Source organism: Pleurodeles waltl, chromosome 4_2 (genome assembly GCF_031143425.1).
Source record: "Pleurodeles waltl isolate 20211129_DDA chromosome 4_2, aPleWal1.hap1.20221129, whole genome shotgun sequence".
Taxonomy (NCBI): domain Eukaryota; kingdom Metazoa; phylum Chordata; class Amphibia; order Caudata; family Salamandridae; genus Pleurodeles; species Pleurodeles waltl.
The window spans coordinates 155,914,939-155,938,796 of NC_090443.1; the positions used below are offsets into that span (position 1 = coordinate 155,914,939).

The 23,858-nt window shown below is 46.8% G+C and overlaps 1 protein-coding gene across 2 annotated transcripts in view; it reads right to left on the reverse strand.

The window, feature by feature from the left end:
- The window catches only part of ITGA5 (integrin subunit alpha 5), a 346,712-nt gene that overhangs the window by 269,852 nt on the left and 53,002 nt on the right, over positions 1-23,858 (reverse strand). For both annotated transcript variants that reach the window (XM_069231024.1, XM_069231023.1), the window contains exon 2: positions 926-1,056. In XM_069231024.1, coding sequence (XP_069087125.1) covers positions 926-1,056 — 131 coding nt within the window. The remainder of the gene's footprint in view (positions 1-925; positions 1,057-23,858) is intronic.

The following is a 23,858-nucleotide window of genomic DNA, read 5'->3' on the forward strand; positions in this document are numbered from 1 at the left end:
AAGCCGCCTTCACCGATCAGAATCACGTCCCCGAGAACCAAAAACATCCCCACAGCTGCTGTCACCCAATCCCTTCACCATCCGACAGCCCACATCGAGCCCCGTTACATTCGCCTTAATGACCAAGCTGCTCCCAGCCGCCTTTACACCGATTTCCCACCGTCTCGAAGAACGTTCTCTGCACGTGGAGTAAAGGGGCAGGAATCTTTACAATTAGGTTTTTAATAGCACTTGATCCTACAGATTGGACAGGTCACAGCACTGTAAGTAACAAGTACCAGCCAATGTTCCACACTTTAAAAGCTGCATCTTTTTTTCAGGGTCAGAGGATGAAGGGCTAGCTTCGCCTTAGAGAGAACTTCATTTGACGCAGCAATCTTACAACCGCGCGCTCAAGTCACAGAATTTTCCTCCAGTTAACTACTTCTCCACAGAACATGCTTAGTACGCGATGTCATTCCCCTTACTGAACAGTATCCCACACCCCACAACGCACTCACGGCGCCCATCCACTCCCATTTAAGAGGCGGAGGGTCTAAACCAACTTACCATCCACTGATATCACTACCCCCGCATGGAGGATATGGAGAGCAGGGGCTGGGAGGTAGAAATCACCTGATTAACAAAAAAACGAAAACGAGCATTGGCAAACCAATGTGTCGTGCTTTTGAGACTTATTGGCCCTGCCAAAGCCATTTGTTCATGCTGTACCTCATTGGCAAAAATGCCTAAGATGTACAAAAGGCGCATGTGATGCAGTTGCTATTTTTTTTTTTTTTTTAAAGAAAACTATACGGATCTGAAACGGATAGGTAAATAAAAAATATAAATAAAGTAGAGCGAAAATGCGTTTATTTATAAAGCGGATGGGCTGATAGCATTTTACTGCCTCGACACCCAGCCCGAGGGGGGCATGTTCACTTACCTGTGGCGTCAAATGGGATGGGCGCACAGCTGTTGCTGCTTCGACTCCAAGGGCAGTAGTACACAGCTCCGCCCTCCACCACTTGTGGTTGGCTTGTGTTGGCTTTTGGGGCCCCAATCAGAACACTGACACTGCGGGGAGATGGAAAGAAAGTTTAAGTGTGTGCTTACATTTACATGCCAGACTGAGGAATGCATGAGACTAAGCACTGATACACGTGATAAACTCCAGCTACCTACATGGACACTCCACCAAAACATGCCAACACCCATGCAGAGGCTCCAACCTGTAAATGCCACACAGGATGAATGGATGTTTTGGCTATAGCCAGGAGTGGATGCTATTGAACAGATCCATGTTACAATAAAGAATACCTTGATGAAGTCATTATGGACAATAGTCCAGCGCAAACATTTTTTAGATGCTCCACGTACATCCTTTAAGGAGGAAGTACATTTCGGGAACCCACACCAACACTGTACTCAATCGTTATGCTCGATTTTGCCAGAAACCCAAATCTGAACCGAAAGCCTACCATAACTTGAGTGAACAGATTATAAAAACCAAAGACCAAGACGTGCCACAGACCAACAATTGGGACTGCAATTTTGCAGTACCAATGTAGTGGAGAATGGCTTAATAGACAGCACTGCCCAACACAGAAAACACGTAACTATTAGATACCTAAGTACGAATAAATGAATGTGTGTGTAATAAGTAATTGTAATTAGTAGAAAATTAAATGTAACTTGAAACCATGTGTGTCCTTTTAATAGGTTTTTAATAAGCGCTGCTCAAAACTTCACACAAAGATTTGTCACAATTTTGGCTGAACACTATCATCTTTGAAAACCGGGACATGTGCTACATTTACAGACATTTGCTGGGGCAAATTGCGACAACACCAAATACAGGGTGTCTAGTGAGCCTAAACATCTTATCCCTACAAGTAGCCTTTATCCTGTTTACTACTCGGCACTCAATGTTATTTTTATTTTTGTTATAGTGATCTGAAAAAAAAAACAAATAGGAAAATCTTTTTCTCAAAGCTGGTTCTTCCAAAATGTTTTTCTTAACACAAGGTTCCTTCATTGTGAAATAATCAGCAGCAAAATACCTTAAACTTTAATCTAAAAGCGTCATTGATGTTTGGTGCCAAGCTGTTGCAGCAAGACATCAGGAAACAAGAGTCTCTGAACTGATCAGTGGCACCGGCACATCACATATGGACTTCACTGGTGCCCTGACACCCTTACACTCCCCTCCACAAATTTACACTTTGACCAATACATATCAAAAGCCTTTGTCTCTTGCCTTCCAGTATAATTTTTCCTTGAGCCCGTTGGGGCATTCAAATACCAAAATGCCAAACCAAGTGTCTAAGGTGGGCTTGTTATTTTTCACATTAATTTTAAAAGACAACATTTGACCATGTCTAAATATAGAACTCCAATCTCTATCTTAAGACTTTAATGCAATCCAAGTTCGAGCTACGACCTCCTAGAGCTTCCCAATTAGCACTTCGAGGAAGTAAACGTGATGGCTGCATTTACATTTTGGAAAAGGGAGGGTCACTGGTCGAACAGCCAAGTCTTGAGGTTCTTTCTGAAGACCAGTAGGTCTTTGGTTTTGCGAAGGTTGGTGGGGAGGGAGTTCCAGGTTTTGGGGGGTGAGGTAGGAGAAAGACCCACCTCCTGTGGTGGTGTGCTGGATGCGGGGGAGGTTGCGTGTGGAAGTTTACTCTTTCATTGAGGTAGGTTGGGCCGGTGTTGTGGAGGGATGTGTGCGTGGATGAGGATCTTGAATGTGATTCTCTTGTCTATGGGGAGCCAGTGTAGGGATTTGAGGTGTGGTCAGATTAGTTCGTGTCGGGGAGGCCAAGCACGAGGCGTGCAGCTGTGTTCTGTATTCTTTGGAGTTTGCGTTTGAGTTTGAGTGTGGTGCCGGCGTAGAGGGCGTTGCCGTAGTCCAGTCTGCAGCTGATGAGTGCGTGGGTGACTGTCTTTCTGGTTTCTGGGGGGATCCATTTGAAGGATTTTTTTTAGGGTGCGGAGTGTGTGGAAGCAGGAGGAGGTTAGAGCATTGATTTGCTGTCATGGAGAGGGAGGGGTCGAGGATGATGCCGAGGTTGCGTGCGTGGCCTAGGGCGGTGGGCTACCAGGAGTCGTCCCATGTGGTTTTGTTGGGGCCGAAGATGATGACTTCGGTTTTGTTTGAGTTGAGGTTCAGATGGTTAGTGGTCATCCAGTTGGCGGTGTCTAGGACAGCAGCGTGTAGGTTGGTTTAGGCGGTGGTGGGGTTGCGGGTGAGGGAGAGGATGAGTTGGGTGTCATCTGCATATGAGAGGATGGTGATTCTGTGTGCTCGGAGAATGTTGGCTAGGGGGATCATGTAGATGTTGAAGAGTGTGGGGCTGAGGGAGGACCCTTGGGGGACTCCGCAGGTGATCTTGGTAGTGTTGGAGTGGAAGGGTGGGAGGCGGACTCTGTGGGTTCGGTCGGTGAGGAAGGAGAAGAGCCAGTCTAAGGCTTTGTGGCGGATTCCTATGTTGTGGAGGCGTGTGTGGTGGCAGACTGTGTCAAAAGCTACAGAGAGGTCTAGGAGGAGGAGTGTGACGGTCTCGCCTTTGTCGACTTTGGTCCTGATGTCGTCAGTGCATGCGATGAGGGCGGTTTCTGTGCTGTGGTTCTTGAGGAACCCAGATTGTGAGGGGTCAAGGGTGTTGGTTGCTTTGAGGAAGTGGGATAGGCGAGTGTTGACTAATTTCTCTGCAACCTTGGCGGGGAACAGGAGGAGGGAGATGGGGCGGTAGTTAGAGAGGATCGCCAGGTCAGCTTATTTTTTTTTTGTTTTTTAGGAGAGCGGTAATTTCTGCGTGCTTCAGGGGTCTGGGTAGGTGGCGGAGTCGAAAGAGGAGTTGATTATGTTATAGAGTATGGGGGCGATGGTAGGGCTAGCTTTGTTGTAGATGCAGTGTGGATAGGGGTCGGAGGGGGAACCGGAGTGGATGGAGTTCATGTTTTTTTTCAGTTTCTTCGTGTGTGGTAGGGGTCCATGTGGATAGTGCGGTGGGGGTCTTGAGGGGGGGGGGGGGGTTGAGTTCGGTGGGAGAGGTGTATGTGTGGTGGGTGTGTGTGATATGAAGCTGTTGTGGATGTCCAGGATTTTGTGGAGGAAGTGGTTGGAAAGGGTGTCACATAGGGGCTGTTTGTGTGTGGGGTCTATGTTGCTGGCTTGGGTTTGGCAAGTTTGTTGATGATGGTGAAGAGTTCTTTGCTGTTTTGGGAGTTGTCGTCAAGGCGTGTCTTGTAGTGATCTTTTGGCGGTGCGTATGAGTTGGTGATGGGTGCGAATGTTGGTTTTGAGTGTGGAGAAGTTGGTTGAGGAGGGTTCTAGTCTTCATATTTTTCTCACCTTGGCGGCATTTGCGCTTGGAGTTCAGGGGTGAACCATGGGGCGTTCTTGATGTTGCGGGTGGTGATGTGTTTTCTGAGGGGTGCTAGTGTGTCTGCGCAGGTAGTGATCCATTTGGAGAGGTTGTGTGCTCCTGCGTTGGGGTCGTTGGGGGGGGGGGGGGGGGGAGGGGTGGGGGGGAGAGGGTGGATTATGGGCCAGTTGGGAGTTTAGTCGTTCTGTGGGGATCTTGTCCCACATGCGGTAGGGTGTGGTGTGTTGATGGTAGTGTGTGGGGAGTTTGGTGAAGGAGAAGTAGACACAGCGGTGGTCTGTCCAGAGGAGTTTGGTGGTGTGGGTGTAGGCTATGTGTTGGCTTGAGGTGAAGATTGCGTCCAGCGTGTGTCCTGCTGAGTGGGTGGGTGCGGTGACCAGTTGTTTGAGTCCGAGGTTGTTGAGGTTGTCTATGAGGGAGGTAGTGTTGTGGTCTTGTGGGTTTTCTAAGTGAAAGTTGAAATCACCGAGGATGATGTAGTCTGTGGAGGTGAGGGCGTACGGGCTGATGCTGTCGGCGATGGTGTCGCAGAAGGCGGGGCGTGGTCCGGGTGGTCTGTAGATTAGTGTACCTCTGAGGGTGGAGTTGTTGGTAATGTGGATTAGGAAGTGCATGTGTTCTGTGTTGTCAATAGTGTCTTGGGAGCTGGTAGGGACTTTGATGGTGTCTCTGTGTAGGATGGCGATGCCCCCGCCTGGCTTGTTTAGGCAGTCTTTGCGTTGAAGTTTGTATCCCTTGGAGGTGGCTATGGCGGGTTCTGAGGAGAGGTTGGTCCAGGTTTCCGTGAGGAAGGCGATGTCAGGTGAGTGTAGTGATGAGGTCCCAGAGTTCTATGGCATGTTTGTGAAGGGAGCGGATGTTGAGTAGCAGGCAGTTCAGGTGGTTGTGGTGGGTGGAGTTGGTGTGGTGCGTGAGGGTGTTGTTGCGGAGTGTGTTCTGGTTGTGGGCTGGAGTGTTGCGGGGTTGGTTGGTGGGGGCAGGGTGGGTGAGTTTTGTGTTGGGGGTGTTGTGTTTGTTGAGGGTGGGGCCGCTATGGTTGGTGTGTGGTGTGAGGGATGATGAGCAGGAGAAGTGGCACGTGTAGCAGGTGAAGGGGCCATGAGTGTGTGTGGGGCTAGATGTGGTGCATGTGGGGGGGGAGCCTGGGTTGAGGGAGTGGAGGGTGAGGGGGGAGTAGGTGTGTCTGGGAGGGCCAGGGGTTCTGGCGCTGGGCGCGGACGAGCTTGCCTTTGGCGCAGCCGCGCCACGGCTGCCATAAGAGGAGGGGAGGGTGGGAGTGGCAGCTGGGAGGCCCTGTCCTATGAGAGGGCTGGGGGTGGGGCTGCAGGGGACGCAGCGGCGGGAAAGGGAAAGAGAAAAACAGTGAGAAGGGGGAGGCGGGAGGGGCCACAGGGGATGCAGCGGCGGGAAAGGGAAAGAGAAAAACGGTGAGAGAAGGGGGGAGGTGGGAGGGGCCGCAGGGGATGCAGCGGCGGGAAAGGGAAAGAGAAAAACAGCGAGAGAAGGAGGGGGGAGGTGGGAGGGGCCGCAGGGGACGCAGCGGCGGAGAAAGAGGCAAAGTGAGGACGAGAGAAAGGAGGTGGCGCAGAGGGTAAAGTGGGGAGCGACCTACCTGCAAGCAGGGTCAAAGGTTTCTCCCAGCTAGCGCGCCGCGGCTGCCATAAGAGGAGGGGAGGGTGGGAGTGGCAACTGGGAGGCGGGAGGGCCTGTCCTATGAGAGGGCTGGGGCCACAGCGGCGGGAAAGGAAAGAGAAAAACGGTGAGAGAAGGGGGGGAGGCGGGAGGGGCAGCAGAGGACGCAGCGGCGGGAAAGGGAAAGAGAAAAACTGTGAGAGAAGGAGGGGGAGGCGGGAGGGGCCGCAGGGGACGCAGTGGCGGGGAAAGAGGCAAAGTGAGGACGGGAGAAAGGAGGTGGCGCCGAGGGTAAAGCGGGGAGCGACCTACCTGCAAGCAGGGTCAACATTTGCGTTCCTTCCAGTGCAGCCAGCCCCACAAAGCAAAATACTGAGAAGTGCAGATGTCCAATGGATCATTTTAATCACAAAGACATGGCTGGGTTTCATCTTGAGGGACAGGAGAGATTCCGGAACTAAAGGCATAGGATTTACACCTCCAGTAAAGCCCTGCAAAGGACCTGTAGATGGGCAGATGACTCGGTGCATCTGAGGGGCACGAGAAGATCCTTGGACGGGCAGAGACATTGATGTGCTATAAATAAAGCGTATCTGTTCCTGGGGTGGTGGGGACATGAGGCCATAGCTCAAACCACAACCAGGAGTCTCTGGACCTTACACTGTAGCGATAAAATCTTTGAAACTTGAGGTCGCCAATTCTCATGTTATTGGCGACCCTCCGTGACCTCCTGCAGCCGTCATGCTGTCTTTTTCTCTTCTCGGTTTCAGGTTTTCATGAGGCTCGCTCAGCTGCTGGCGGGGCCCACAGAGACCCGTTTAAAACCCAGCCCAGGTGTGTAACCGACGGTCCCCTGTGCGTGCACTGTGTGCCAGGGACTTGGCTTACAATAAACTAGACGTGAACGGGGGAGGGAACGGCGCACACCACTTACACAAAGGGGGCATTGAGGGCCTGAACCAGAGCCCGCTGGGGCAGTGTACAAAGCACAGAGCCGCACACCCTGGTCACAGCTGGGAAATATCTGGCAGTTCACTTTCGAACTCGGCCCCGTACAAAGTAATTTGTTGTCCGCATTAGTGGCCGTAATAGGGCGATTTGTGTGCTATTGCTTCGGGTTCCTCAGATAGCTGACACTTTGAGAACAAAAGCCACCCACCTACTCCAGTCTGAAATCCGTGCAGTAGGTAGTGCAGAGAAATGTTTCTCAACTGCGCAGGGCACGAGTCAGAACCAGTCTATGGGTAGAGAGCGCTGTGGTGGAAGGTGAAGTGGTGCCTCTTTGGAAGTGCAGAGCCCATCTCAGTAAACAGTAAAAAGAATAAAACCTTTGGGACCTTTTAAGTTTAAATATTAGGTTTTTGATAACTACATAGTACTTTTATTGGACAGCCACACGCTAATGCAGTTTTGGCCCACTGGAATCGTGTATATCAATGTCTTTTTTCGGCAGCGGACACACTGGACATTTGTTTCTTAGTCCTGTATAGAAGCACATCTCCCCCAATGGCGACAGCTCATCTCTACTTACTCATCCCCTTCAGTTACTAGCACATCTCCACCCTGCTACTTTACAGATTCTCACCAGTGAGCAGGAGCTGGCCCTGCACGCACAGAGAAAAACAGAATCACGTGAAGAAAGATGAGACTCCAATAATTCAGCGGCAACTGCAGCACTATCGGCAATGTCAGGAAATTAGTTACAATGATCACAAGATCTGTATGAGTCAGAAACAGTACTGTGTCGAGGATACATCCTATAAACACACACGAAATCAAAATGGAAACACAAAAACAGGCCAGTCACTCTTACATGGTCTCCAGGTTTGAGGGAGAGCCGTCATTTGGAAGCAATGCTGTGCCCCTGGAAGCCGGCGGCCTCCGTTTTAACTTCACCTCTCCCTGCTCAACTACGTATGACCCTTAGCAAATATCTCAATTGCCCTTGGTCTCTGATCCTTCATTTACTGAAGTTGGAAATGCTTAGAAACAGACCTAGCACTCGAATAGAACACTATATAACGATCTGGCATTTAAGCTGGTTTACTCAGTGCTGTTGGGACAGTTTTTGTCAAATAGTTTAAAAACACCCTTTAATTTTTGCAGTACTTGATTCTCGGTATTCTTAATGAAAGTTACATCGCGATCATTAGCTACTTTGACCAAAGCAAAACTTATAACCAAATTCCTGCACTACTGGGGGTATTCCCAGAAAGTAAGTGACCTAACTTTCCTGGAACTGCCATAGTCGTTCCTGGACAGGTCTGCATCAGTTTGTCGGGATTAGAGAATTATTAACTGTTTTGACAGAGCAGACCATGTTGTTGGAGCGCCCCATTCTTACTAATTTCAACCAGGGCCAGAGTTTAATTTGAGCCTGTGGTAACAAGGTGGTGGGAACCAGCACTCATTTTGGGGGGCCAGGTGCTTATTTTTCCATCACTAAACTTTGACCCGCAGTTTGAGGGAGAAACACATAACTGGCAAAAAGGAAGAAGAAAAAGATGGGAAACAGAAAGACAATCAGGGACGGAAATTAAGCACTAATTGTTATTAAAAGACAGGAATTGTATGGTGGTGGTAGAAAGAGGCAAGAGAAGCCATCGAGGATAAGTGGACTTACTGTTCAGCAACTCTAGAATTCTGCATCATCAGTCCTAGTCCCCAGAAAATATTTTTTGGGCTCCAACAGTGGTTTATTTATTTTATAAATGAATACTGCATAGTACAACTCAGGCGTCTGTATGTAGACACTGCACAGCAAGCGTCTACAAAGGAACTTTGAACGTACTTTATCCTACATTCTGCTTGGCTGCTTTTTCCTAATCACCCCATTGTGTATTTTGAAATACCGAAAGGCTCCAACACTTCCAAAACGAACTCAAGGGACATCTGTTAACGACCCATACCATTGTAGACAGATTGTGGCCCTATCGAGACAGGTACAAATCCTACTCCCCAATCAACAGGAAAAAAAGACTAAGGGGACCTCTTACAATACCTTCGGTGTAACAAGAGAGCAATACTTCAAAGCGCTATGCGTTACAAAAGAAGCAGACTTACAAACGTGCATGGAAAAACAGCAGACTCACATCTACACCACTTCAAGCGCGGCCCAAGGCACACCGCAAAAAAAAAAAAAAAAAAAAAAAAAAAAAGCTTTGGCAAATCCAGCAGTCTGGCTTCTGAGTCGTGACTAAAACATTAAAGAAAAGCCTTCCACAGTGAAAAAAGCTGCTTCTGTGTTGATTGCATCTATGAATTTAATGCAATGATTCCCTGTATGTATGAAATGTTCCCTGAAGCAACAACAGCTAATTAATTACACTGCTGAAACATTAGAGAATGCACTTAAAAGAACAGGAAGCTCAGACTCGTAAATAAGGAGTGTTCAATATAGGTCCAGCAGAGCCGCATCCATGCCAGTTTTTCTGATTATCCGCGACATATTTACATATAGTAAATTTTAATGAAGCTCGAACACTTACATAGGCGCACTTGACATGGGTGATCAAACCAAAAGCACATTATCTTCTCGTCTCTTTTTGATCATGGCTTATTAAGATATTTAAATGATCTGGAAAAGAGAAGCCATCTGCCATACCCCACAAAAAAAAAACTTTCCCCTCGGAGGACCCTTTCATGTGTGCCCTATTCAGAACCAACCCGACCTCTGTTGGGTGTCAGCACTCTCAATCGCTGATGGAGAGAACAAGCCCCTTTCCTATGCTTCTCATTAGATAGCCTATGCTTGGCATTGGCTTGGATATTTGGCAAAATGGCTGCCCGTGTAGCTGATGGTCGTTACTGAGGTTAGTCTTGGACATTCTCAATCACAACCTGGAGCAGTGGAGATTCACTATCTCTCTTATGGGCATGGTTTAAGGGGATAAGGTTTGAGCAAGTGCCAGGACACCGTGGACAACGAGCTCTGTTACTTTGAACCAGTGTAGCTGGATTTCTCCATCAGCAGAAAGTCAAGCCAACATCCGTCTTCAACCAGTGATGCAGCTACTATGCCCGCAGGGCATCTTTGTGGTGAACAGGATTTAGCTATTCACTCTTCTGTCACCTGGGGCACTGGCCCTGCTATGCACAAGCAGAACTCGAACCAGAGCCACCTACTGTGGCTGGGAACAAGTCAAAGCATTCTGAAGAACTGCCAATGTTCCCCTGATGGGATTAGAGACAGATTCGAACATGCAGTCAGACGGCAAGGATCCTCTGGACTGCTGCACATGGGAGTACTCCCTGAAGGACCTAGGGCCTTCAGTTGTCCCACAGAACAAGATAGCTTCCCCAGACTGGAGAGTTCAAGTAGGTAAAGGTATCTTTTTCTGTGCTGTAGTTTGTACCCAGATCATCATTCTTGTATCTTTCTTCCAGCAGAGAACACTCTTGTTCTCTCAGAGATCACACAAATACTTTTAGTGTGGCTTGATGGGTCGCTGAGACATCCAAGGCACCCTTAGACTGCTGTGGTTCTCTTGGTCCTCTGTAAGTAGATACTTCCTTGACAAAAAATCCTCTTCGGTATCAAACTCGCTTTCGAAACTCCCAGTAAGCCTTGATCATAGGGAGCAACCAGGAACCTAGGAGCACCTTCTTCCTAAGACAGAGCTGGGGAGCTCCATGAGCTACATTAATTAAATAAAAAACAATCAGGAAGAGTATTCAGGTTCAATGAGCAATACAGGACATGGAACAGATCTGCTCTAGGCTTGGAGGTGGGAGGCTGTTTTTAGAGAAGGTTAGCAGAGGAAGCAGAAGCACACAGTTTAAGGGCCTATATATAAATTTGCAGCTGAGGATAAATCCAATTCCTGGGTACTGTGTCAGACACTGAAATGTTTGAAATTTCCACAAGGTTTTTTCTTGTAAATCAAAGAATATATTCAGCTGTGTTACTGGAAAATATCACTTAAACCTTTTTTTTTTTTTTTTAGGGATAGAACAGGACTTCTCCCACGCCCAATTACTTTTCTGCTTGTAAGCTCAGTATTATATATTTTATTGATATTAAAATGTTTTCCAGTGCTCCTTTAAGTTTAGAGATCAGCAAAAAGTCTTGAAAATGAAGTACTTGCCAATGGTAGTGAGTGCAATGTTTTTCTATAGAAGGAGAAATGTTTCCAAGAGAAGAATGAATAGTGTTTCTAGAATGAACCACATGACCTGCAGGTGCTCCAGTGGACAAGACAAAAGGCTCAGATACAACACATTGGTGCAGTACAATAGAGTTCACCAACGGATATTGGAGAAGGTAAAGAGAGCCTGCACCACTGCTCCATCTGAACATTTGCATTCAGTGTTTGTAGGCATTTTGATCAGCAGAGCTCTATATCGCGATATTGGCAGAGGTTTCGGATATTTCTCTCAGCCTAGAGCAGGGGTCTCCAAACTTTTTAATGCCGCGGACCCCAGTTGAAAAATAAAAATCTTTGGGCCCCCCCTCAGATTTATTCACAATTATTTTATAAACATGGCAATGTTTAAATATGTCTAAACCTATTTAAACATTGCAGTTAAGTACGGTTACCTTTTTAAAACTACAATAACATGCTTCTGCTTAAAACAAAGGCCTGTTATCTGTATAATATTTATTTTGGCCAGAGTCTGGGGCCCCCCCTGGGATCACCTGAGGCCCCCGAGGGGGGCCTGCCCCCAGTTTGAAGACCTCTGGCCTAGAGTTTGGGCCGGGCAACGCCGAGTTTCAGTGAATAGATCCCTTCACAGACCTTAAAGTTCCTGTTCAAAACTTTTAGCTGGTAAACAAAGCTAGGTATTTACTTTTATAAAATTGCAACTGTGACAAAACAGAGGGTGCACTTTATTACATATGGGGCATTAAGGCACAAACATGCCACCATAAGTGCCCCAATCAGAAAAAAACTAGTTACAATGCCCCCTCACATGCAAGTCCAACCGGTATTGTCTTAGCCGACAAAACCAGAAATCTTTATCGGTAAAGGTCAGAAAAAGCTGCAACTTCAGCCTCAGATGTCGGTGAAGGATTCTGCTCCGCGCTACTTCCCTGCAGCTCACTAGGATTACATTGTGTCTAATAGTTTTTACTCAACCGTGATCAGTTTGTTATTTCCATAGGTTAAAAAAATGCAGTTCAAGAACAGGAAGTGGCGATATTTCCTTCCTACCAAGAACTGCGGATTAATCTGCCTTTGGGAATGTGCCTGTAATTGGGGTCACAGTTTACAGACAAATTTAAAGCACAAGGGTTGCTCTTAAAATCTCCTAACCTCCGTGTCTCACGGCAGAAGTATAATCGATGGAACAGACAGAAATGCAAATTTAGAACTACTGTCCTCATAGTATCATCCGCACATGAAAACTACACCGAAAAATGCTCAAACAGTATTCTCCAGTCGCCTCTAACCATCTCTAGATGTTTGAGGCATGTAAGAGTGACATCCAAGTTCAACATATCACAAGAAGAAATGGGGCTAAAGTCCTCCAGCTTCTCTCATTGAAGGCCAATTAATGTGGTCATTGCACTTGATCTCGGCTTTAAAAATGGTAGTGTCAGAGAGAGCATTAAAACTAAGAGACGCCCATGACGCATAGCCAGTAACAAACAAAACACACAGTATTATACCCCCACTACGCTTTAGGTCGTCTCTGGTCAAAATGTAAAGGACTGGGCAGCGTCCATCAAACTGCTGCCAAATAGAAAGATCAGGCACAGATCATGTGCACCTTTGGATTTTGGGGTATCCAAAGCCTTGGAGTTGTCACAGTTTGAGCTTGACCTTGGTGTCCTTCTCCAATAAGGATAGGGACGATATGTACATGGGAAAACACCTCAGACAGTAAGCATGGAGCGGCTTGAGGTGCCTATGTACTGAAGGGTGGCCGATATTCAAATTCAAGTTCAACACAAAAGAAGGAAAAAAAAAACATTACTTGCAAAGGTGGGATAGGGGGCGCTTTACTTTAACCGAAGCAGCTACAATCGGATTAATATCCATAGATTACAGCCTTCACACTATGTTGGACCTGTACTTCTGTTATTACAATGGACAGGAAGTATCGCACTAGCCGCCTGGCATGTCCGGCTTGCAACAACGGCGTAAACAGTGGCGCCAGGGGACAAAACAAAACCTAGCCTCCGCCTCACTGTTTCGGGAGACCCACAACAAAGGAAAAAACAGTGTCTCTTAGTTTAAATTAAAAAGGAAAGTGCTTCTAGGGTGAAGGACAAAAAGGATTAATTGATTAACATTAGAAGCTCCAGCAAGAATTCTCGGAAGCAGGGACTTCGCCCAGTCGAAAAGGGAAGGATACTCGGGGCGGATAATCATGAAGTATGACTTAAGTGATATGATTGGTGCTGATCAATGTCACAATAAGACCTATCAAAGGACGTGCTCTACGCATGCACACAATTAAGACAAAGAGAGGGACTAAAACACGATAGAAAAGAGGCAGACGTGCCACCCTCCAGTGCAAGAAAACAATAGCACGTACCTAAGAAAGACAGACAGTAGGAGACAGTCTCGGACCATGTACTACAGAACAATCACGTGACGATTCAATTTGCCATTCAAGAAGATTACTGTTAATGCAGCCGTCTAAAGTAAGAAATGGAGAGGCTGACAGCCTCAGATAATTTAACACTGGGGTGTTTAAAATGAGAATTATACCAGATGAGTTAAGCAATTCAACATCTTTGTTAACTTTCCAAGTCTGTCAGTTTTGTACAACTTTGCTTGTGGGTGAATTGTCAAAAATAAATAAATAAAAACCCACAAGAAATGTGTGTAAGAGATTTTGCCACCAATGTCATGCTTTTCCAGGAGGATTCTCACAAAAAGTAAAACGTGCAGGGCCATCTTTAATGTTGCTAATCTTTTCTTGAGAATTCTCCCACACTCTACATGTGATCTTCCCCAACGAAATAATGTCTCTAAAGTGGTTTGGGATTCCCCCCTCCCCCCCCGCCCGCCCCCCCCAACAATTCCCAAACTTGGCAGAAGCAGACTAATGGATGTTCGCCAAATGCTTTCAGTAGTGATGTAAGTCTCCTGGGTAGTGCCTGCTGTAATAGTGGTAGGCAATGTCACCCAAGTCTTCCTTTTTACATTTCAGGTTGAAATAAACAATAACGGCCATTAAAAGGTCTAATACTGTTCCTTTTGTTTCTGTGCAGTACTCTTGGCTGCTCCGCAGCATGTGGTCTCTACTGGTAAATACAGGACATGAAAATTGCAGAGGAGTTTATCTGGGTGGGAAGCCGGGGTGGCTTCCCTGCTTGCACAACTTTTACAGTAAAAACATAATAAAATATGTTTATTATGTTTTTACAGCAAGAGGGGCAGTTGCACGGGCGTGACCAGGACAGAGGTGCACATGTATGTTTGGCCAGCTATCTTGGGTGAGCCAAACGTACATGCACAGTAAGCTCTGTCCAACTCAGCGATGCAGCGCCCGAAGAGAGCAGGCAGAGGCTCCCACTCGGCCTCAGAGCGCCCAGCCAGGGCACTCCGTCCGATCCTACCGCTGCTTTCATGCTGCTTCCTCGGAGCGCCCAGCCAGAGCACTCCGTCTAATCTTACTGCTCCTTTGATGCTGCCAGCAGCATGAAAGCAGCAGTAGGATTGGATGCAGGGCAGGCTGGGAGCCTGAGCCTGTCCCTGCAGATGAGGAGCGGTTAGGAGGTGGCGTGACAAAACAAACAAGTTTTTATTTTTTTCTGGTTGTGCTCCCTCCCTTCGCCACCCCACTGCACCTCCACTTCTCCATCCCGTGAGCCGAGACTAGTGGGAAGTAAAGACTCAACATAGAGGGTAAATGTTGATGGGGTGCTGTGCTCACTACTTGTGAGAAATGAAGCATTCAAGGTTACTGCAAATCATTCTCTAGCTTGCCTTCTTTGACTATTGCAGAGGTTCCCTTCCCCCCAACTCGGGGGAGCTGGGCCTGAACTGCAGCCTTTAGGGAAGGTCAGGTGGGACTATCTGGCTATGGCACGGCATTCGGAAGTACTAGAGTGCTTCCGGGGTCGTTCCCAGCAACACAGATGGCCCTTCCCATTAAAGGGCAGTGTGAGGCGGCAAGCAGCTCTCTTTCCTGCTTGCCGCCTCGGACCTCACAGAAGTAGGCCTCCTTGCAACTCCCACCCCACTTCCATACAACGGCACGCGCCACTGCTGCAACTCTGCAGCCTCAGCCCTCTTCACTTTTAGGTGTCTCGGGAGCCACACAGGTTGGAGAGCTTTCTCATCCAACCAGAGCTGCTTGCTAGGTTTTCTGCTCTCAGTGGCAGCTCTGATGGGTAGTTAAGGAGAGGGGTAGGAGTCAGGGACTGCGTAGGGAAGCGACTACAAGAACTGATGCCCCCTCGCAGGCACTGCCAGTGGGCAACGCCATTGACATGGTTGCAGAGGGTGGTGCTTCTACTGTGATGGTGCCTGCAGCGAGTGGTAGCATTGTCCAAAATCAGCAACAGTTGCAAGGCAATTGCGGTTAGGCTTCCTGGAGGGAAGGGGGAGGGGTGATGTGATGAAAGAAAAAATTTGGAAGAGCAGTTATGTTGATAGGTGCAAACTGATTGTGGATAGAATAGAAAGGGAGGAGGGCAAGCGATGTAAGCAGTGCATCCATTTTAGGGATTGCAGCCACTGGCATTACAAAAAGAGGGTTATGGGGACATTATTAAATAGGGTCAAAAGCTTCACAATTTTCCAAGCCATCAGAGCACAGCGCTTTCCCAAACTTGGGGACTCAAGTGGCATGCTACCAGAACAGAATAGTGTGCACACACAGCGAGTTTGGGAGCACGTCCTACAGGGACTGCAACAGAATTTATAAAGATTATGGCCACTACGGACAAGTTGGCATGGGATCGTATTGACATGAACACTTGGCTATGCTCTATGAAGCCCCAGTGTCTAGAAGCTGCACCTAGTGAGCCTTTTCAGACAGGCACGGGGGCGTGCAGCAGCCTAGGAGAGGGTGAAGGGTCATGTTGGGATTTCAATAACAGGTCCTGTACCAGACCCCCTGTCTTATGCAAATTGAAGCATTGTTGTTCCTTCTCCTCTGGTTGCAAAGGCAGACTGAGGAATTGTTTAAAAAAAAGCTAAGGACAGAGACCCCAAAAAGCAAGATTAATCACCCCTCTTTTAATCAAGGCCCCAGGTTAACTGGTATGCAATGGTTTAATGGTTTAATCTCAATAAAAACCCTACTGCAGCACAGTCCTTGTATTAAGGCTTTAAGGATGGTTTTAGGATCCCAGCAGCAGGATGTGCAGGTGTCCAATACTGTAAAACCAACACTCTGGTCATAACATCAACAGAGCTACTATCCTGAAGGAGAAGAGCCCGGGGAGAGTGGCAGGACCCGTTGATTCAGTCCTGCTTGACAATTTTTCTGTTCCCCGCTGGGGGTAGTCCTCCCAAAAATAGTCAGAAGAGTACTGGTTGATACACAGCCTATCTGTTCCTAAGGGTCGTTCTGTAAAGGAAGCCATTGACAAGGTATTATGGTCGGTCAAGTACGCCTCTCGATCACACAATTGGGATGCTTCAGGAGCTTGAGCCTGGGATGCTGCTAGCAAAGTCAGACATCGAGTCTGCTCTGCGACTCCTACCTGTACACCTGGATGATTTCCACCAACAGGGCTTCCAGTTTGAGGATTCATTTTATTTTGACTAGTGCATGACCATGAACTTCTCAGTCTCCGTGCCTACTTCAGCACCTTCCTTGAATGGGTGTTCAGAGTGAGGTCAGGGCATGAGTGTGTGTTGCATTACTTAGATGCCTTCTTATTTTTGGGGTCCCCTGGTACAGCACAGTGTGCAAGGGCCTTACAGTCCTATCAGGTACTGATGGGGATCTTTGGAGTACCCCGGTGCAAGGTAAATCCTGTAGGCCATCTACAACTATCGAATTCCTAGACTCTGTGGCAGGCGTATCTAGGATCTCTCTGGAAAAAGTTATCACTTTTCCCCAGGCACTGAAGGTATGCAGCTAGGAAGGTAACTTTGCATCAGTTACAAGTGGTGGTGGGGCTGTTGAATTTCACTCTTCACATCATTCCCATGGTCCGCCCGTTTTCCCAGTCGATTGCACAAGCTATGTCTGGTTTGAAGGAGAGCACCACCATACCAGGTTCACGAGTGAGGTCCTCCGAGATATGAGAATCTGAGAGGCATTTGTGTGGTAGTGTTGCCCAGGCCAGCCAGGACCAATGAAGAGTTAAGATTGTTTGCAAGCGCTGTGGGCATTGTAAGTTTCAGTGCCATTCTAGGTCCCGCATGTTGCAGACAGCAGTGGCCAAATCAGTGGGTGGAGACCGGATTGGTGATAAATATTGGCTTCCTCAAACTCTTTCCAAATCTAATGGGCCTTATGATTTGGCCAGGGCAGTACTGCAACCGATCTAATATTCTGGTCAGACGGCATGTGAAATGCATTAATCAACAAGCAGCAAGGTGCAAGATGATTCTTAGACTGTTGAAAAAGATTGTGTTACTGTGTTTAAGGTTGAATGTCATTTTTAAATCCAAACATGTGCCTGGTGCACTGAAAAATGCAGCAGATGCTTTACATTGTTTTAAAATGAATGCCTTCAGGTACCATCTTCCAGGAGCAGCAGAGTTCCCTACACTGTTCCTGGAGCAACTGTGGCAGCGTGGTGCCCCAGTTTACCAGCCTTTCAGGTGGGCAGTTTAGCACCCAGGACAAGGTGTGCCTATGAGGGGGCATGTTGCACATATCCCAAACTTCTGGAGCACACTGGAATGGGGGACTGGTCCTCGCCCAAGTCAGTTGTAGCATTTCTGGGGTCCCTGACAAAGGACAGGCTAACAGTATCATACTGTAGGTGCCACACTGCTGCTATATAATTCCTTGCAAAGATTTGGGGCACACGTATGGGACAAACACTTTCCTGGTCCAGGGAGTGTTGAAGGGTTGGCAGTGTTTGGAGGGGGAGGGCAAGTCGGACGCTAGGTGCCCCACTGACATGGTTAAGCTTTCAGATATGTCCAGCTTGGTGAGCATTTGCAGATCAGAGGATGAGGTCTGTCTCGTCAGGGTGCCTTTGTCGTTGCATTTTATAGGGCATTGAGGGTAGGGGAGCTGGTGGCCAAAAAATAAAAGATGACAATGGAAGTTTGCAGTGTGCGGATATCCAGTGGCTCCCTGACGATCACCATGACCCGTTCAAAGACGAATCAGGTGGGTAGGTGGTGACCGCACTTTGTTGCGTAGGGCTCCAGGAAATGAATCCGGTCTCCTGGTGCTTTTGGCTCAGTGAGCATCGGGGTCTGTGGGTCCTCTTTTGGTGCATGAAGATGGGACACCACTCACTAAGTTTCAGTTCCGTAGGGTTCTTAGCAGTATCCAGAATATGGTTCACATTCATGTAGAATAAGGGTTGCTAATGCTGTGGCGGGGATGGGTTTAGTGGGACCCGCAGTGCAAAGGATTGGCAGGCGGAGATCTGAGTGATACAAGCACTATGTGACATTGAACCTTTTGTAGGTGTTTACCTCTACCTCTTCTTCTCTTTTTATATTCATCTGTTGTCACAGGTGAAGGCGCGAGGAGTTGAAACAGTCGCTGGATACCTCGTTGATTCCTGTCGACACAGGAGTGGATGGGGTTTACAGAGGTGCTGGTGTTGGGCCACTTGTACATGAGGAATGTAAATGTTGCCTATTCTACCGGTGGCTATGCAGCTAGTGCAAGGGAAGCGGATATTGGCCGACTGTGTTCTAGTAGGGCTTTGCTTGGCCCCGTGGAGGTCTGCATTGGACAAACTCTTACCGCGGGGGTTTACGCTCCCTGGGATTATTATTGTACATCTTGGCAACACTGACTGAACTGCAATTGGAAGGTTATAACTTGTTTGAGCTGGTTATCTTAGAAATTGTTTGGCTCGCCAAGACATTTTCTGAGACCATGACAGCATGGTCAAACATCGTTCCCAAATTGAATCGGAGAAGTGCTAGGTCAGTCAGAGCCCCAATAACTGTGAAGCGGGTGAACAATAATATTGGTAAGTTGTTTAGGTAGGCTAGGTTGTCAACTATTCCTCACAGTTGCATCAAGAGCAAGCTAATTTTTTTTCTCTTTGCAGGACAGAATCCAGAATCCACCTTCCTAAACAAGGTAACAAAATGTTTCTGGAGAATCTGTTGTAGTTGGTTCATCACCCACGCTATAAATAGGGGGAGGCAGCAAACAGTAGGTGAACTAAGCTGGCATGTGGTGGGTGAGGTCATGATTGGTGGGACAGTTCGGGTCCATGTAAGTCATCCTTTTAGACTAAAATAACAGTGGTGTTACTGGACCCTCCAATGGGTGCTGGCATCAAGGCGAAAGGAGGTTGCAGTGGCATGGGGTTTTGGGGTGGTCCCTGACACGCAGAACTTACCAGGCAGCACCTGTGCATGCACAGTCGGCACAAGCTAGCACAGGCCCTTGGGAGGAGGAAGATGGATGTAGGTGGTGCCAGAGGTAGACAGACTTTCTCCCTGAACAGGAACTCCCAATATGGGAGGTCAGCGGGGGAGTCCCCCTATAAGGAACAACCAATCCATGTCCATTTTATTGGACAGGGCGTCTCAAGGGGAAGGGTCCCGGCACCAGTCATGATCTCATACATGAAAGATGCTTTGATTAATGTAAAGGAATTTTTTTAGCTATGGTTAGGTAACTCCATATAGTACCTTCTCTGTTAAAGCTAGGATTTAATTCTGGAGGCAAAATGTAAACAATTGTGGGTTACTGTGCATTAAGTGAAGAAATGTTTTTTTTGTATATATTTGTTAGTAAATACAGCTGGGGGTGACAACCTCCAACCTAAAGAACTTGATTTGTGTGCTTGTCAGTGACATGGGTATGTTGGGGCGGGTGTGGGCTTTGGGTGTGTTTGCCCAAGGGACATCAGTGACTACCTGGCCATATTGCAGAGGTTCCCCCAATTCATCGGAGCTGTGCCTATGGTGGTGCGCCAGGGCCCAAACCATGGTGACGGCATGAGCCGCCATGCTTTTTGGGGAAGTTCTGGGTGGGATTGGCTGGGCAGGTGGTGGCACCTTGAAGCACTAGAGTGCTTCCAGGGTCATGCCCTGTAACACATATGGCCCCCATCCCTTAAAAGGTGCGGCGAGGGGGGTCTCTTTCCTATTTGCCACCTCAGATGCAAGCCTCCTCAGACAACTCCATCTCCATCTTTCCAGCAACGGCACGCTCCGCCACTCTGCAGGCACAGCTCTCCATCACCACTAAGTTCCACCTGGGCACCGCACAGGTTTGGGAGCTTGTTTTCAATGCCTACCATCTCCAAAGCAAATAGCACCAGGTTGGGTTTTGAAGGGGCGGGGCAGGGGGGTGGTTGAGGTGCTGTAGCATAACAGGAGGGGCAGATGAAGGTTTATGCAATTTTCCTTGGTGAGTTTCAACAGGGATTTTATCTGAAGTCATGGTAGTGGCTTCTTTCTAACACCTTTTACTCTTGCAGGTTATATTAGTATTTCATATTTATGTTGGTTGGTGGGTGAGGTCATGATTGGTAGGACAGTTAAGATCCACCTAAGTCACCCTTTTAGACCAAACAGTGGTGTCACTGGACCCTTGATGGGGTGCGAGTAGCAAGTCGAAAGGAGGTTGCAGTAGTGATGGTGCAGTTGTTGGCACACTGTCCTTACCTGGCAACAACCCACGAATGCGCAGTGGCACAAGCTAGACCAGGCCCTTTTTTGGGAAGGGGGGGGGGGGGGAAGGGAAGAGTTATGGGGTGAGATGCCCCCCCCACCCCCACCCTACACAGGTTCACCCAGTTTGGGAGATCGTTGGGTGGGGTCCTCCCATAAGGAGGGACCCATCCATGTCCATTTTACAGGACACTGGATTTTAAAAGGAAGGGTCCTGGAACTAATCAAGATCTCATTCATTAAAGATTCCTTGATGGATGAACACAAACAGTCTTAGCTATGGTTGGGTAACTCCCATGTATTTACATCTCGGTTAAGGCTTGGACGCAATTCTGTAAGCAAAATGTAAAACATTGTGAGCTACTGTGCATAAAGTGATGAAATGTATTGGGTGGGCTTTAGGGGTTTTTTTCCAAGTGACATCAGCAACTACCTGGCCATACTCTGTTTCTTAATGATCAAAAGTGAATACATGCATTAAATGCAAGGGATCTGTAATTTGTCCGTTTTGATAATTTTGTGTCGGATTTTTGACCAAGTCACAGGTCTGGCACAAGCAGGGTAGGTGGAAACAATTTGACTTAGGTCACTGAGAATCACTCGCCTTCAGACACTTAGGGGGTTATTCTAACTTTGGAGGAGTGTTAATCCGTCCCAAAAGTGACGGATATACCACCAGCCGTATTACGAGTTCCATAGGATATAATGGAACTATTAATACGGCTGGTGGTAAATCTGTCCCTTTTCCGTCACTTTTGGGACGGATTAACACCTCCTCCAAAGTTAGAATAACCCCCTTAGTTTCTAAAATTCAACAGTAATGACTCAATAACAGAGGCGTCTGTGAATAAAGGGAATCAAAAAAAATGATTTCCAAACCACCACTGACTAGTCTACACACCTTTGTTTGTTTCTTTCTAGATGGGTCCTCTTCAGTCTTATAAACAAAGCTTAATCAAGAAAAAAGCAGTATACATCAGTAAGGTGTCCCGATCACAACGCCAATGACAAACCTTTATATAATTTCCCAGAAAACCAAAGTGCAATGATTGAACAAAACTAAGACAATTGATTTTCTATAGGATTCTCTGTTGTCCTCTGCCTTCTAGTCTGTATCTCACACTAACCAAAGGTTCAGAAGCACAGAGGAGAAAAAACATTTGTGCAGAGGTCCGTGAAGAGGGGGTGGGAAGAGTAAGCTCCACTTACCAGTGATACATAGGTTCTGTGGAATGCTAAGGAATACCTGTTCATAGGCATAAAGCCTCCCCGTGAATCCATTAAGACCATTAAGACCTAGAAAAGCAATGGTGTCTAAAAAGCTCACTTCATCATTGGTTGGCTTTTTTTTTTTTTTAATCAATCTCTTTAAACGCAACGGTTTTCCTTCATCTTCTTTTGTTCGTCAGTGCCTTGCAGTACAGCGTCTATTCCATCCTTTTGACTGGATCACTTGTGTCCTTACAGCGCTGGCATTTAGGAAACTACCTTTTAATTTTTCTGTCAGCACTCAAAGGAGTGTGTGTATTTTCTTAGTCCATCACTTGTGCGCTGTTTGTACCCATGTGCTCTCCGTGTAGTTGCTCTCGGTCCCCTCAAGCTCCTTCGTTGCTTTCTCTGCCCCTCTAAAAGTTCATCCACTCAGATTTTGTTTGCCTTCAAACAAATAAATACCATTGGAACCCTTTGCAGCTCCTACATTGCTCTCCTGCCACAGTTTCACACCTGCCCCTCCCAACCCCACTCCTCTATTTTTCTTTTTCATATTTTCTTTTTTTACTCTTTTAGAGGTAGCAGCAGCTGCAATTTTCTCTTTTTTGTACAATGTGATTTCAAGCACCTTTCTTTAAATAAAAAAAAAAAAAAAAAAAAAACACAGTATTAAAATGGCGTTTCAATAAATATGCGTGGTGACACAAACACTTGCGTCACGCTAGATGCAACCACTTCGAGTTTTTTTTTTCTGCCGATGCTATTCAGCGTCAGCAACAAACATGTTTTTCTTTTGACCAATGTCCTTAAGCTTCGGCAACAAGGAATGGAAAAGCCAAACGTTTGGCTAACGCCTTTCAAAGGAGAGAACTGTTGGCTTTGCCAAGGCTTATTTCCAGACTGGAATTAAAACAAAGAAACCTAGGATTCTGAAGGACCATCAGGATGACAGAGGTGCAGACGGCTAGTTTGTGTCACACGATATTCTCAGTCCACATCCTTCTAGGTTAAAGACTGGATGTTATATTCGACTACTAACATTCTAAAACACTTTTCAACAAGGATTGATAAAACTATTTAACTTTCTCTGTCATGACTGTCAATCTGTCCAATGTGGATCTCATTTGGCTTAACGTTGAGGTTTCTAATATTTAATTAAAAAAACAAAAATGTCTCTTTAATGAAGGTCATTTCACCCTGAAACATCTAATCTGAAACGTCTTATCATTTCCAACGCCATGTTAATGATGGCACAATCAAGGATTCTCCAATGGTGTCTGCAAGTTTGATTCAGGTGTTGCCATGTATTTTCTTACATACGCAGCTCGTTATCATAGAACACTATTACCCGGGACTTCATGAAGGCAGGCGCACTAACAGCATATTTCTCCACATAAAATCACTAGAGTTAAATTCCTGCAATCTTCGTTACGCGTTCACTCTAAAAAAGATTAACGATAATTAATGTATACATGTAGCCTCCTTGCCACTTTCTGTACCCAACGTTTGAGTAATTTTCAATCGTATGGAATGTTGAAGCATTAGCCTCTTGTCACACAGCTACGCAGCGGTTAATGTTAAGTTCTCATAATTAGGGATGATTATTTACATGTGTTGATGTTGGCTTGAGAATTGAAGGATGAGCACTTGGACAGGAAGCTTCCAATCACTTGAAATTCCCACTCAAATAGTAGGCGGCACCGAAAAGGAAAGCACATTTGGAACAACAGTCATTTGTGGTGGTAGTAGAAATGACTACTTTATTTTAAATGTGTTGGTGCAAGAGTGATAGTCTAAAGATTGGTCTCAGATCTGAAACGGGTGAGAGAAAGTCAAAAGCTTCTTGCTTGAGAAAGAAGTAGGGCTTCTGAATAGGAGAATGTATCTCCTTCCTTATAGCAAGATCAGAGCTCTTAATTTAAGAAGCAATGTAGAACAGAAATGACTGCCCTCA